The sequence below is a fragment of the Sander vitreus genome, chromosome 5, assembly GCF_031162955.1.
Source record: "Sander vitreus isolate 19-12246 chromosome 5, sanVit1, whole genome shotgun sequence".
Lineage (NCBI taxonomy): Eukaryota > Metazoa > Chordata > Actinopteri > Perciformes > Percidae > Sander > Sander vitreus.
The window spans coordinates 33,563,447-33,579,111 of NC_135859.1; the positions used below are offsets into that span (position 1 = coordinate 33,563,447).

A 15,665-nucleotide genomic window follows, 5' to 3' on the forward strand; every position below is an offset into this window, starting at 1 on the left:
AATGTAGGAATGCAGGTAAGTCGTAAACCTTTCCTTTGTGTGTTAGTTGGAAGTGAGAGTATTTCATTACACCTATAGTACCAGTTTCCATCCTCCTCATGCTGATCTCCTGCTGTGTAGAAATGACTTCATGACTAGAATTCTTCCCATTGTGCTGCCAGATTGGCGTGGCAGCAGATGTCACCAGAACAGAAGTCACATTTTATGGGTATTGGCTTTTGTATATACTTTTGTGCAATGGCGTTTCATTAAAGTGTGTTTTAGCCCTTTGGTTTATGGGAGCAGCAGTACAGTCTTTAAACCTCATCAGTGGCCAATTAAGCACAGCCCACTTATCCTCACCACCACTTCGTGTTGTTTGTCTTCTCCGCTCTGTGTCCGCTCTGCTGCATACTTTCACCATCCTTTCACTTCAACATTATCCACCACTAGCGCTTTTATGATGCTAAAAGTGAGGGTTTACACAGAGAATTAGCAGGGTGCTCGGTCCGTAATGGCAGCTCTATAGGAGAAGCTGCAGAAGCTCATGGAAGTTATTGACACCCCCAGAGGCTGGGGAACTTTGGGGCAGTTGCTCCCTTTCATTATCACACAACTGCACATACTTCTGGAGTCCACTGCAATTAAGAAACCCTAATGATGGTGAGCCCAGTAACCCTGCTAATTGGCCCAGCCTGTTAATGACTTACCGGGTCTGCGCTGCGTGTCTCAAACACTTGTGGAATGTGCAGCCGATGAAATGGGCCAGTGTTTGGAACGATTTAGGGGAGTAGTATGGCTGATGTCCTAGCTCCACTTGGGTCTTTCCAGCAGTTTTGCTCCTCCCATATTTTTTTTAACTTTTGTTTTTAAACTATGTCAATGATAACAAACATTGCATATTATCAGACTTATCACTTTATTTATAGACATTGAGTAATAAGCAGAACATGTAATTATGTCTGCTTTATCTGATATGCAGTGCACTGTGAACTTTGTATTGAGATAATCATCTTTTAATCCATGATTAACCAATATAGCAAAAACATTGTAAGGCTGTAATTACTTGATACTATCTATTGTGCTAAATGTTTTTATGCCTCTGTATGACTTTGCTTTTTTCTACTGAAGTATGCATAGGACTTTTTAAATGACAGCAGGGACTATGGTGATAATAATTACCAAAAAGTCCAAATTAAGGCGTATACTTGATGATCTGGAAAACAGATCCAGCATGGCATTGTGTCTCTGTAGAATGCAACCGTTAACTATTAGGTGTAAGTTCTGTATTTACTGTCAGTTTGATGCAAGAAACTTTGTTTGTGTTGGGAGTTGAGCAACAGGTGATTTAAAATTGTTTGGGTGTAGACAATTTTTTTTTTTTTTTATTTGAAGGGAGAGGCAGTCTATACTTAAAATAGCTTATGCCATTGTTTATGAGTGCAACTACATATTACTTGTTACACTAAGATTGTGTTTTAAAGCTCTTGTCTCCTCATGCAGTCATACAACCGACTAACTTCATCCACAGCTACAAGCGGAGTCTGAGCAAACTGGCGCATAAATCGCAGGTTATCAGGTCGAAAAGCATCATCGGAGTAACTATTCCAATGCTTTAAAGCGTATTCTGCAGCAGTTTTGGCCCACTGATATTTTAATTAATCTGGTTCTGGTTCCCCTCCTAAAACAGTTAAAGTTTTGAGGGCTGCAGCTAACTGTTATTTTCATTGTCGATTAATCTGTTGATTATTTCCTCAAAGGGTGAAATGATAACTCGAGAATTTGATGGCAGGAATGGCCAAACACCTGCAGGTGCTATGTGGTAGAGCAGTTACAGTAAAGCAACCTGAAGCTGTATAGCCATCCAAGAGCCGAAAGCACACAGTATTTACTCATATGGATCCTCATTTTTCACGTCTACACAGATGAGCTCCTGCAGGAGGTTTTACCGACTGCTGGAATACAATCTATTTGCCACAGACAGTAGCGCACAACACTTTGTCATCACCAATAATGATTTTGCAATGTGTACTATTTTGAAAGCTCAAACTTCACCGATAATTAACGCTCTACATCTGGGGGATCTGTTACTTGACTGTCTTGTCATATAGCCATGTAGATCTGTGATGGATTAAAGTAATGAACAAAAGCTCAACAGAATCTTGATCCATGACATACAACATGATAGTCAGTGCTGACTGTCAACCCCCGCATATCATTCTAATGAAGTGATTTCTCCCATATGGAAAATCAAACAGGCCTGTGGAGGATGTCAAAGTGTTCTCTCTTAATATTGCATTGTCATTCCAGAAACATCTGTCTACAAGATAATAGAAACAATGAAAAGTCATATGGTTTCACTATACATTGGCGTCTCCAATGGTTTGATTTTAAACACTAGATTAGACAAATTAACAACAGACTTTGTGGAAAGCAAAATCCATACATTTTTGTGCAAACCCTAACCATTCAAACAAAATATCCATGAAGGACCAATAGAAACGACTGAATAGTTAGACAGCTTTGTATATACAGCCCGTTCTTATAAACAAGTCTTAAAGGGCTGCCATACTTGATGCCGTATATCATGCCACACCACAGTATACATGCACATTAAATACCACGGTCACAGAGAAACTCGACGAAGTGTTCAGCTCCTCGTGTGCTCGCACGGCTTTTTGTTTGCGTTTGGTTTCCCTTGTCCCAAAAGAGCATTTGGATTTAATGAAACTCTTTTGCTTTGAAGGCACTTTAGCAATGTTAGTCATGTGTCTTTGGTTTCGGATTCTTCCCATTCCTATTTGATGTGGTAACACAATCCATGTCAAGGGGACTTAGGCCAGTGGAAGTGAAGTGTTGCTGGAGACCAAAGGCGGCTTATGCAAATACTCACTGTCTTCACCTGTTGGATCTGATATACAGCCTTGCCAGGAGAAACGTGTGACTCTGATGAAATTGTAAACGTTCAGCCGTGCATGTTTTTATGTCCCACGTGTTACTCGCACACAATCTCATGCTCCCTGTGTCTCTCTTTTTGTTTTGTTTTTTCTTCATCTTCTAGGGTTTCGACAAGTGTGTGCTGACTGATCACTAAATGGCGCTGACGGTGAACCTTATCGGTCCTTCACCATGGGGCTTCAGAATATTTGGAGGAAGGGACTTCAAGAAGGCTATAACTGTATCAAAGGTACTTGCGGCCCTGTTGCTAAAACTCGTTACACCTTAACGAACCATATCCTCTTGTTTTTGTCAAAACGCAGCCTGTAATGGCATGTCATGCAAAGTCAACTTCCTCCTCACTACGTCTCTTTTCTTGTCATTGTTTGTGTCCGAGGGCTGCTTCGCACCTATTTCCTTGACTGCTGAACCCGTTAGAATAGAATGGAAGTAGATTACATTAGAAGGAAACCACTGATTACAGTTACAGTGGGAGGTGAGGGGTTCCTGATCCATGAGTGCAGTCTGTGAATGTGGGTTTGTGTTTCTTTGCCATCTCGCGTGCATAACCACGTGCATCAGTAAATTCCCAGTCAGTGTTTAGTAAAAAAAAAAAAAAAAATGGAATAAAAGTAGTGGTAACATTACCACTGTAAGCAGACGGCACACCGTAAACACCGCCAGAAAAAAAAACTTCTGCATGCCAGAGACACCCAGGTCTGCACATTCTGGTCCTACATCTGCACGTCAGCCGGTTTTCCTCCAGTCAGACTTCCCTTAGTACAGACCATTAAGGATAAATTATGGCAAACTCATGGCATGGCACCAGTGCTTCACACAGACGTTGACTTCAAAAGCATTTATTGTTTGACCCCTCCTGACAACTTGTGCTAGAAAAAACAGGTCTTCCCATGAATACGTCTGCATTGAGTGTGATTGTGTTACTGCTAACCAGTAAACAACACCAGCACATTTGCTTGTCTCAAATATCAAACGGGTTCTCTGAAGTGACAGGGATTCCTGCTGAGAGAGAAACTTGCATCACTGAAATTGGTTTGCAAAGCCCAGTTTGAGAAACCTCTGGTCTTGCCCCACCACCATCCCTCACCCCCATAGTGTTGGACCATCTCAAGTGGTTTGCACTGGGCGCAGAGACGACCTGGATGCCCTCTTTTATTCCTGTTGGCCTGAAAGATAGCTTGCCCCCGTTTTCACTCTGGCACTGACGCTGGAAAAGAACCCCCAGCTGCTCTTAGTTTATGTGAAACCAGGCGTGTCCTGATCAGAAAAGGCACGCAATATTGTGGGTCACCAGAGCAACGCTTAATTGCCTCTTGAGTGAGCCCACAGACATGGCACCTCTGCCCCTCTTGCTTGGCTAAACTGACAAACAGCCTGTTGACTGGTGCACTCTTTGCATCCATTTTTCCTGTAGAGATGTAAAAACGAGTCTTTCATCCTCTCTGATTGGCTCTTTGTTTTGCATTCTTTTGTTTAATTGTCTCTCTGTTTTTAATTCTGCGGCGAGCACTGTTTGTGGCAAATGTCATACTTCTCTCTAAAGTTTAAGCGGCATCAGTCTCCTCATTTTGCCTTTTTGTTCTAGTAAGCCTGTGCGTTTGGGTGTGTATGCCTGGGACACGGGAACCAAGCTTAAAGTGGTGGCTTGGACGCCATGTTACACCCCATTAGTGTGGAATTCCCTCTGATGTGGTGGTATAGCATTGGCTTTGACATGTGGTGAGGCTGGTTGCAAAGGTCAGGCCCAGTCAAACCATTAAGTAGTGTCACACTAATGGCTTCTCCGCCAAAGGGTGTCATGAATCTGTCCGCTGATGACCAACACTGCCTCGTTCCATGTGTGTGAAGCGCAGAGAGCGAGAGAATATTATGGCAAAAGTATGAAGCTACTTGTCAACACAGTTTCTCATTTCCTCGTTAATTATTACTGAATGTCAGCCACTGACAAATTGTCCACACAGCTTGAAGATACAGAGCTGTCTATACTCGCCAGATGGATAGCATCCACAAATTATGTTTAGAGCAGGACCTGGGGCCAGTAGGACCTAACTGGAGCTCATTCTTCTGTTCAACAGGTCAATGGGGGCAGTAAGGCAGAGAAGGCAGACCTGCAACCCGGTGATATTATCTTGGAGATCAACAGGGAAAACACGGCAGACATGCTGAATGTGGAGGCCCAGAACAAGATCAAGAACTCAAAGACTCAGCTGCAGCTGGTGGTGGAGAGGTATGCTGACATGCAGATCTGCCATGCAAACAAATATTCCTGCTTCCATGACTTGCGGTTTTATGTCATGCATACAGTATGTTTATGTTGGATTTGTAAGCATAACGCGCATACAGTGCCATGCAACCTTCTGCAGCATAGTTCCCCATATGAATACCCCTAATCTTCTGTGTTTGTGCCAAGACCAAAGTCGCTTCAGCTTCCATCTTTTTTTTTTTGGTTTTTAACTTTATCATGCAGGCACTGTACAAACAAAAACAAGTGATTATAATCAGCGGAAATGCCAGCATACGAGTGTCACATTGTTCCCTTTCCTGGTCTTTTTTCATAAACGCTGTTTCCGAGATTTGCCAAGACCTTGTTTGGATGATGGGGAGTTGGCTACTAAAGATGTTTTCCTTTGAGCCAGGACTGCTCTTGGCTGGTATTTTGATTAAAGGTCCTCCCTAAATTCTCATTTCTTGTCACTGTTGCCCCCCCACCCCCTTCTCTCTGTGTATGTGTATGTGTGTGTGTGTGTGTATGTGTATATATGTGTATGTGTGTGTGTGTATATATATATATATATATATATATATATATATATATATATATATATATATATATATATATATATATATATATATATATATATATATATATATATATATAAATAATATTCTTGCACGCACTCTCTCTCTCACACGCACGTGTGCTTTCACATGCATCCTCCTTGGATGTCCCACATCCATGTGAGTGAATTTTTCCCTGCTGACCTCATGTCTCCTACCAAGCCAGAAACAACACCATTACTTCTGGCCTGCCCAGGACAATGCCACCATGTACTTCTGCCCTGTCTTTAATCCCACTCTGTTAACAGTCGGCGGGTTACGGCACCAAGACTCTTATATACCTCACAGGCTTCTGTCTTAATACCTCTCAACAAGCATATTACCTTCAGGCAAGCTTTTAAGAGGTCTATAATTGAGTAGCACAAATCTGTAACATTTGATTTGCTCTGTGCTTATTTGAGAGCGCTCCCTTTTTTCCAGCTCAACATCTGGTTGGCAGTTTATTCTCATCAAACCAGCAGCGATGTGTCTACTGGCCGTCATCCCACAGATGGTGTTGCCCACTGGAGGGAGCTGCCATCAGCGCATCATCGCTGCTTTTTAGGTGTAAATGTCTGCTGCTCTATACAGAGGCAGTGGTTTATTGTTGGTGCATCCAACAACATGTTCATCCCAGACATTTGCTAACTGGGGTTATTTTTACATAACAAAGGAACCGCACCATCGCTGTCTTGTCATTGACCCCGAAAATGTTTTAGTCGGGCTTTGTTTGCACTTCTTTGGACTTCATTGTTCATTGATGCTTTGCGGATGATGTCACGTTGACCAAAGCGTTTGTCACCCATTTCTCACTCACTCTGTTGCTCTCTCTAATTGAGTTGGCCATCAGAACAACTCATGGGTATAGCCTTACCACACAGCTATGCTGTTGCAGTAAAAAAAGCTTCCTCTTTGATAATGAGATTGTTCAGGTGCCGCCAGAAATTCGGCCGGATGTCCCTTACCTTCTGCTTTCTTTGTGTTGGTGTGACTGTGGTTAACTGCTCCTCCGATAGGGCTGGGCAATATATTATATCGATATATGAGGCTAGATATCATCTTAAATTTTGGATATCGTAATATTGCAAAAATGACACAAGTGTTGTCTTTTCCTGGTTTTAAAGGCTGCATTACAGTGACATCATGTCATTTGTCAACTCACCAGACTTACAAGCTGTTTTATTATTTGCCTTTACGCACTTAATCATTATATCCACATTACTCATGATTATTTATCACAAATCTCATTGTGTAAATATTTTTTAAAAGCACCAATAGTCAACCCTACAATATCACCACAATATCGATATTGACGTATTTGATTTTCTCTATATCGCCCAGCTCTATCCTCGGATCTCTGCAGGGTGAAACCAGACAGCTAGCTAGACTATCGGTCCAATCTGACTTTTCTGTTGCAAGACTAAAACAACCTTTGAACATGCACGTGTTCCACCAAAACAAGTTCCTTCCCGAGGCTATTTTGCAGAGGCACCGTCATTGTGTCCGGCGCTTAGCGCCGCCCAAGATAATCGTGATTGGTTTAAAGAAATGCCAATAAACCAGAGCATGTTTTTTCTCCCATCCCGGAGTGCTATGTGGACTAGCCAGACCCTCCTCTGGAGTGCTGTGGAGGAAGGTCTGGCAATGCGAGACTAGGAAAGTATAATTTCTTTTCGTATTGATCAAAACGTGTTGTAGCAGAGTACCAAAAACCATGAAAGTTGCCATTGAATTTTTGGTCATGGATTCACATTTTTTGTTGACTTATTCTTAAATGAAACGAACAAAGTTCCCTAGAAGTTTGGCAGTTTTTAGGCAGAGTTTTTGTGTCTCTGCTTGTTTGGTATACACAGTATGTACCGTTTTGCTTCTTGTGGATTTGAATCCTCTGGCAATATTAAGTAGTTTTTTGATATTTCAGTTCTCAGAATGAAGAGGTATTCTTCCAATGCACATGTTTTGACGAATCTGCCTTAGGTAGGTTAACTCTAGGTCTCTTTCGAGACAGCTGTGCACTGTGTGGTATAAAGTCACAGTTGGTTGTATTTTACTAATAAGCAAATTCTTCTACTGTATTATGAAGACCTGTAACCAGAGGTCATCGGCTACAGACTAGACACTGATCTGATCACTGACCTAAAATACATCTCATGGTCTAAAGACCAGATGTACGTAGAAAATGGAAGTTTAAAAGCACAAGGTAAGTATTTCTCTGCTGGACAGTTGCTAATTCAAAGCAATGAGTATTTCAGGTCTGCCACATTAATATCTCTCCTACGGGAAGAAATGTCTTCCTGCTGCTGTATCAGTTTCCGTCTTCTTGCCATCTCTCTCTTGTATGTATGTATGTGGAGCCCAGGCCACAAGAGGTGTGTTTCTGGGTGATTTACCACAGGCATCCAGGCCTTCCTGTGAGCCTCATTACCCCGGGCTCAACCAAAAGCCTGTCAGCCTCTGGCCCTGCAGCTGGGGGGGCACTGTGTGTTTGCATTGGCGCTTGTACCCATATTTTCCCCTCCGAATTGAATGGTGGAATTGCTAACAGAATGCACTTTCTATTTAAGAAAGTCAAACAAAAAGTGACTAGTTGGAAAGACGAGATCCATCGGGAGAATATTTTCAAAAGGGGTACAGAGTCTGCAATACTCGTCTTCTGCAGTAGATTCATGGGAACATACTAATGGCCGTTTGCCATGACATTAGCAAAATGGATGTAAAAAATTGTTTTTGTTTGTACTTCCTTACACTTATGACCCTTTTTCTTCACTCATTATTTTTTTTTTCAAGTTCTTGAACATATTACATGCTTTTGAGTACAGTATCAGCTTGTCCAGAATGTCATTCAGACCTGTTTTTAAATACCTTTTAGTTGATTTCAGTTCCTTTTTTAAAGCCGCACAGGTGGTTTCAGTTATTCTGGCTGATTAGACTCTGCTCTGGGTGAAGGTGGGCCGAAGTGTTGATGGGAACTTATGAGGTCACTAATTATTTCCCAATAAGAATGATAAAGGTGTCATTTGTCCTGCCCTCACAGGTGTAACAGCACTAACAGGGACTCAGGAAGATGTCACTCAGTCAGTCTAACCACACCCACACAGTCCTGGGCAGAGGTGGAAAAAGTACTAAAATATTGTGCTCAAGTAAAAGTACCAATACTTTGATAAAATATTACTCAAGTACAAGTGAAATTACCTATCTGAAAAATTACTCTAGTAAAAGTAATAAGTAGTTCATTTAAAATGTACTTTAAGTAAAAGTTACTTAGTTACAGTAAAAAAAAAAAACTGTAAAAGGGGGAGGGGGGGGGGGGAGAGAGAATCTCTCCTATGTAGTGAAAATAGGACAAGGGGTCATAAATCCAAAACTGTTTTGTTTTTAATTAAAGAAAAATCTATACAAATGTATAAACATCTATACAAATGTATACACATGTAATAACGTAACACGTCACACACGACATTTAAGACCCTTAGAAAGATATAATGTGCAATTTTAGTTCAGACCATCCCATAAAACGTTTTCAAACAATCAATTGAAAGTGAAAGTACCATACATTGTTAGTTCTGAGGGTCATCCTTCTTTTCTTCACAAACATAAACAACAGTTAAAATGCAAATCAAGGCCAAATCATGTGTTTTGACTCTATAAATGGGTTAGACCCTAATGTTCACAGCCCAGACTAGCAGCTAGCTTCTACACACCTAAGTAGCCCATATGAGCTAATTAGATGTATGTGAATTAATGTAGCCAGTCTCCTACATACGTTGTCCTACAGCAGGGGTGGGCAATTAATTTTCCCAAGGGGCCACATGAGAAACGGGGACTGTTGTGGAGGGCCGGACCAATAGGCTCAACTCAGTTCTGATCAATATTAATTTGATGTCAGGTGGCACGTTCTCAAACGTCTCTTTTTTTTCTCTGGGCATATTAACCCTAACATTAACTTTTAATAAACCCCCCCTTCAGAAAATGGCTTACTGTTTTTGGTGATTTTGTGGGATATCACAAAGCTTGTCTTGACTGCTGCAAAACGTAATCAAGTACATTTTGAAATACCGATTTTTAAAAACTACTTGAAAAATACAAAATACACAACAAAACTACTCAATACAGTAACTTGACTAAATGTATTTCGTTACTTTCCACCTCTGGTCCTGGGTAGAGGTCCAATCAGCCACATTAACTGAAAACACCTGTATGGGTGTTGAGGGCCTTTTTAAATTCAGTGATGTGGTCAGACTTTATGTATGCAGATATTATCAGTGTTGACAGTCAATTGATCTCTTTCTTTTTAAGACCTGAACCTCCCAGCCCTGGACAGACTAACGGCATCGGCACCCCTGAGCAGCTCACCGGACGCTTCCAGGTCAGTGGTGCAGCTCCACGGGAGCTTTAATCTGTCTACAGTTTGTGTTGATTACTCGACATCAAATGGAAACTTGATGTCTAGAACAGTGGACTCCACATTTTTTTTTTGATCCCTGGCATTGTTCAGTGCCTGCTTTATTTGGATAATGTGTTGTTTTGACCATACAGGGTGTATTGCTTCATTTCTACTAATGCATGCATCACACATCTGTTTATCACATATCTGCTTATTTCACTTTCCCTCAAGATGGAAGCAATACAAGCCATTGCAGTGGTTTAGTGCTTGTTCCTGTGTTTTATTGGGATCATAAAGATTCCCAAAGCAACGCATACAATACATGGTGCTACTGAGTACAACATCGGTTTAAGAATATGACATTTACTACAGTGTACAGTGTGGCAAAAATGCACTCGTAAAGATCAAGTTACGTTTATCTGATACCAATGCAATAGCATTTCTCTAATGATTTGTAGGAGGCAGTAATAGTGAGTAGAGACGAGAATCAGAACTACAGAGAGTACACCATCTCCAGCCCTGCGTCGCTGTCCCCTGGACCTTATTCACCAGATCCTTTTCCCAGCCCCGACGGGAAGAGGGAGAGGCTGACACCGACCATCAACAAGAGGTAACTCGCTTGACCTGCTGTAGTAGTAGAGATCAGCATTGCAATGTTCAAGCATGCTGGTCAAATTTGGGTTTATTGCATATTTATTTATTTATTTATTTATTTATTGTCATATAATTAGCTTCAATGCATATTTGATAGAGATTGGCATCGGCTCCGATACTGCCTAAAACGCTGGTATTGGTATCGGGAAGTACTGGAGTTTATGCACCGATCCGATACCACGTAATAAAGCCCTAAAGAAAATCTATGTTAAAGTAGTTTATGTTCTTTTTCCGTTATAACTGACTGTCAAACTGCATAATAAAAAGTTCTGTGGCGTTCATTGTTCATGTTTCACAAAGAGTTTAACCTGAGCCAGACCGACAACAAAGATAGAAATAATATCACATCCATACAGGGATAGTAGTATACAGTTGTTAAAACATAATAAAATATATGACCCACTGGTATCGGATCAGTACTCGGTATCGGCCGATACGCAAGTTCAGGTATCGGAATCGGTATTTGGAAGCAAAAAATGGTATCGGGCCATCTCTAATATTTGATGACAAGAAGGTTTTTTAAGGTAGATTCCACCTCTAATGAAGAATCCACTGTGGGCATAAAAAAAATGCTTGAAATATAAAGCATGAGTGGAACCTATTAGGTCAGTTGTGACATTTTGAATTGTTGGACAGATGCTGAACCCTCAGCCAGTTTGTCCGCTTTTTCATTGTTACCGTGCTTACCAATGTTGTAACGAAAGTAAAAGATTGTACTGAAGTCACACACTTGATCTGGTTACTAAAATCTAAATTACAGTTTGGACAATCATCCTTTCAGCATGAACAGGTTCTAAGGTAAAGTCTTGGCCTTTTTAAAGCTCGTCGTTTCAGATGGACAGTTGAATCTTTTTCAGAAACCTGTCCATTCACTGCTTCAATAGGCTTATATCTGGACAAAAGGTTGCAACAAGCGCTCTTGACTCTACAACAGGCCCAGAGTCAATAGGTAGGGGAATAACAGACCGAAAGTGGAGCCATGGGATTGTACTGTAGTAACAAAGGATATGCACAGGATATCACATTCCACCGTTTGCATTCACTTTAACAAAAGGCAGAATGTGGAACGTTCACCGCGCTCTCTCTCGGCACATGGCCGTTTGTTGACTCTCCTGGATACCTCTTAGTAGGTCACATTTAACTCAGTTTTTTTCTCCCTCGTCCGGACTGACTAAGCTTTCTACCATCTTAATTTACCATTTAAACCGGAATTATTATTGTGAGTAAAAATTGTGCAGAACACTGGTTCTTCAAAATATAAGTTTACTGTTGCACCAAATTGGAATTTGTACAGATCTTCACGGCACGGGGAACCGCCAGTACTTTAGCCATATTTCCATTCATTTATCAAGCCAATTTTAAGCAAAGTTTTGGAATGTTGCAAAAAAGAAATGCAAATTAGGAGCGTCTCCATAAACTCGTTTGGAGCGAAAAAACTCAGGTACAGCGTAGTTTGGTCAGAAGTTGTCGCTCTAGGCTACGCATGGCTGGAATCCGCCAGTAAACAGAGTAGAAGAAGTAGAGGTTGCTAACAAGAAAACAAAACGCGTCACCTTGGCCATCTAACCATCTACGAGGTCTTCGGGAATTTGGTTCAGTTGGTCAAGTTTTAATTGTTTATTCATGTCGGCTAGTATTGGCCTTGTTTCATGCTGTCCGGATACAAAAAAATGAATGCCAGATGCTGACAGCTAAAACAGCTGATCAGTCCTGTGAGTGAAGAAGAATATTTGTTACGCAAGAACGTATTCTGCAAAGGTGTTTCCATATTCCCTTCAGCATCAACTATTTATCCACATAGGCACAAAACCACTCAAGCGAGCGTATAAACATTTTTGCACAAATCGAGGAAGTTTTGTTAGAATTTTTCCATTTAGATTTTCAAACGCAATACTTCATAATGTGCATTAAAATATGTGAATGGAAAAAAAGGCTTATGTTTAATTTTAAAGTTTAATTTTAAAATCACATTAATAATTTTATTTCCCAACATTAAGTTATTTCGTGGCTATACTACATTTGGAAGATCATTTGAAAATTGAATAGATGAAATACCAGACAGGAACTTCTGTTTTTGGCTGACAAATTAAAGTACTTAATCACATTGATGCAAAAGTCATATAAATCAAATATTTCAATTGGTCTGTCCCACTTTGATTGATTTGCAAAATGGCCTCATACACCCAGAGATATTAAAGGATAACTACTTTACCACATATATGATTTAAAAAAATTCCCAGAGGGTTGACACATTTGTCTGTCTCATGTTATACTGTATATTGCCAACCCCAAAATCAAACATGTATGGTTGAGTCTCTGTTGCCTTTATCTTCTAGTGTCCAGCTGCGTCCATGGTCTCCAGTGGAGAAGAGTCACCGACTGTCCAGACCGCTGTCACAGGTTGTTTTTTTTAAAATTATTTTTTCTTTTTTTTTCTTTTTTTTTTTTATAAACATGTATTTATTGAATTTTAAGGTTACAAAAATACATGTTGATACATTTAACAAAGCATATAACAGTCAGACTATAAAAGAATCCACTCCCCCCACCCCAAAGGAAAAAACAAACAAAATAAAACTGGGTAACGACATTATATAATCATACACAGCTTGGCATCACATGGTTAAGGAGTTATCGATAGGGATATATCACCTTCAAGTTTCTAGAGTTTCCTCAACTTCACAGTTCTCCAAGAATGCAAGAAAAGGGATTCCAGATCTCTTTGAATTCGGCAGATTGTTTTTTCATTGTGTATGTTAACTTTTCAAGGACAAGGCATGCTGATAGTTCTTTCAGCCAGCGACCAACAGAAGGGCTCTTGACATCTTTCCAACAGAGAGAAATCAAGCTTCTAGCTTGTACTAAACATAAGTCTGTAATTTTCCTCTTTGCTATTTAACATACAGTCCTTGGGATACAAATTAAGAATGCAAAGTGCAGGATTGTCAGGTACTGGATTTAAGGTCATCTGAGAAACACATTTTATAACTTAATTCCAGAACTTTCGTATCTCAGGGCAGTCCCACAGACAATGAAATAAAGTGCCCTTTTCAACATTGCATTTAACACAGATATCAGGAATATTTGGATTAATCTTATTCTGTCTTTCCGGAGTAACATAATTTCTCATAATCCAATTATATTGAATCAGTTTGAGATGGGTATTTATTGTTAGGAGTTGTGCTCTAGAGCACACCTCTCTCCAGTCCTCCTCCTGAGATATCTTTTTGTAAGTCATTTATCCATTGAGTTTTCTTATGCTCAGTGTCTTTATGGTTTTTCACCAGAATGTTATAGACTAAGGATATCTGTCCCTTGCCAGTACAATTATTCACTGCTAGGTTTTCTAACATGGACAAGTGGGGTTGCATATAGGAGTGTGTCTGTGCATACACAAAGCTCCTTAACTGTAAATATTTAAATAAGTGTGTCCGAGGTATATCATATTCATTTCTAAGTTCCTCAAATGAAGCTAGTTTCCTTTCCTCCAGATGCCCTTTGTTGCCCACATTTTAAAATCTTGGTCTTTTTTTCCAGGAGAGAAGTTATCATTCCCCCATATTGGTGAAAAGCCTGAAAACAAAGTAGATTCACCAAGAAATGACTGTACATTGTGCCAGACATTAATTGTGTTTCTCACAAGGGGGTTATCAGTGAGCCGCTTCAGTGTTTTGACAGATGCAGAGTATAAATAAGTGTCAAGTCGCTGGCCTTTAGTGCAGATACTTTCAATTTGCACCCATGGTAAGTAAGGTTCAGGAGAAAACCAGTACATTGCAGCTCTAATTTGAGCAGCCCAAAAGTACCATTGTAAGTTGGGTAATTGTAACCCTCCTCTCTCATGAGGCAGGTAAAGAAGTGACAGTCTCAACCTGGACCTCCAGAATAAATTTGGTAAATAGTTGCTTCATTTTGGAGAACTGTGGCGGCAGGGGTAAAGGGATGGATTGAAATAGGTATAAAAACTTTGGTAGTATACTCATCTTGATTTATATTTATACGCCCTAATAGGGAGATTGGCATTGATCCATGATTAGCTATTCATGGATTCAGTTACTGTAGAAATCATAGGATCATAGTTACAGGATACTAAATATTTAATGGTTGGGCTAATGGTGATACTGAGATATTTAAATCTACTTACCGCATTATTGAAAGGGTGGTTTATCACTGAATTTATTCGCTCCCGCTTATTCAAGAACATAATAGAGGATTTTGTTTCGTTTACTTTAAAGCCTGAAAATTTCCCGAATGTGTCAATTAAATTAGTCAGATTAAGGATTGAGTTATGTAGGTCTCTTAGAAGTAAAAGGGTGTCATTGGCATACATTACAATGCGATGTTCGGTGTCCAATACTTTTATACCTGAAATTGAGGGGTGCGATCTCACCGCAATGGCAAGCGGTTCCATTGCCAAAACAAATGGCATTGGCCAGAGAGGGCACCCCTGACGAGTACCTCTTGTGAGTTTGAAAGGAGATGATATTATATAGTTGGTGGAGACCTCTGCCATTGGGTCAGTATAAAGTGTCTCAATCCATTTTTGAAAGTAGTTACCAAAGCCAAAGTGCGATACCGCATCAAATAAATAGCTCCACTCCACTCTGTTGAATGCTTTTTCAGCATCTAAAGACAGAATAGCGGTGTCAGGGGTTCCCTCCCTCACATGTATTAAATTCAACACCCTTCTGACATTATGGAAAGCTTGACCGTTTTTCACAAAACCATTCTGATGCGGGTTGATCGTCGGGAGCACCGGTTCCAGTCTTCTAGCCATTACTTTAGCGATAATCTTAGCATCTGTGTTAAGCAGTGAAATAGGTCTATATGACGTGCAATTGGTAGGGGACTTATTGGGTTTCAAAATAAGTGT

The 15,665-nt window shown here is 40.3% G+C and overlaps 1 protein-coding gene across 2 annotated transcripts in view; it reads left to right on the forward strand.

Annotated features, from left to right (window-relative positions):
* The window catches only part of pdlim2 (PDZ and LIM domain 2 (mystique)), a 44,425-nt gene that overhangs the window by 7,666 nt on the left and 21,094 nt on the right, over window positions 1-15,665 (forward strand). For both annotated transcript variants that reach the window (XM_078251564.1, XM_078251565.1), the window contains exons 2-6: window positions 3,041-3,166; window positions 5,013-5,164; window positions 10,051-10,120; window positions 10,597-10,748; window positions 13,129-13,192. In XM_078251564.1, coding sequence (XP_078107690.1) covers window positions 3,074-3,166; window positions 5,013-5,164; window positions 10,051-10,120; window positions 10,597-10,748; window positions 13,129-13,192 — 531 coding nt within the window. In that variant the 5' untranslated portion in view covers window positions 3,041-3,073. The remainder of the gene's footprint in view (window positions 1-3,040; window positions 3,167-5,012; window positions 5,165-10,050; window positions 10,121-10,596; window positions 10,749-13,128; window positions 13,193-15,665) is intronic.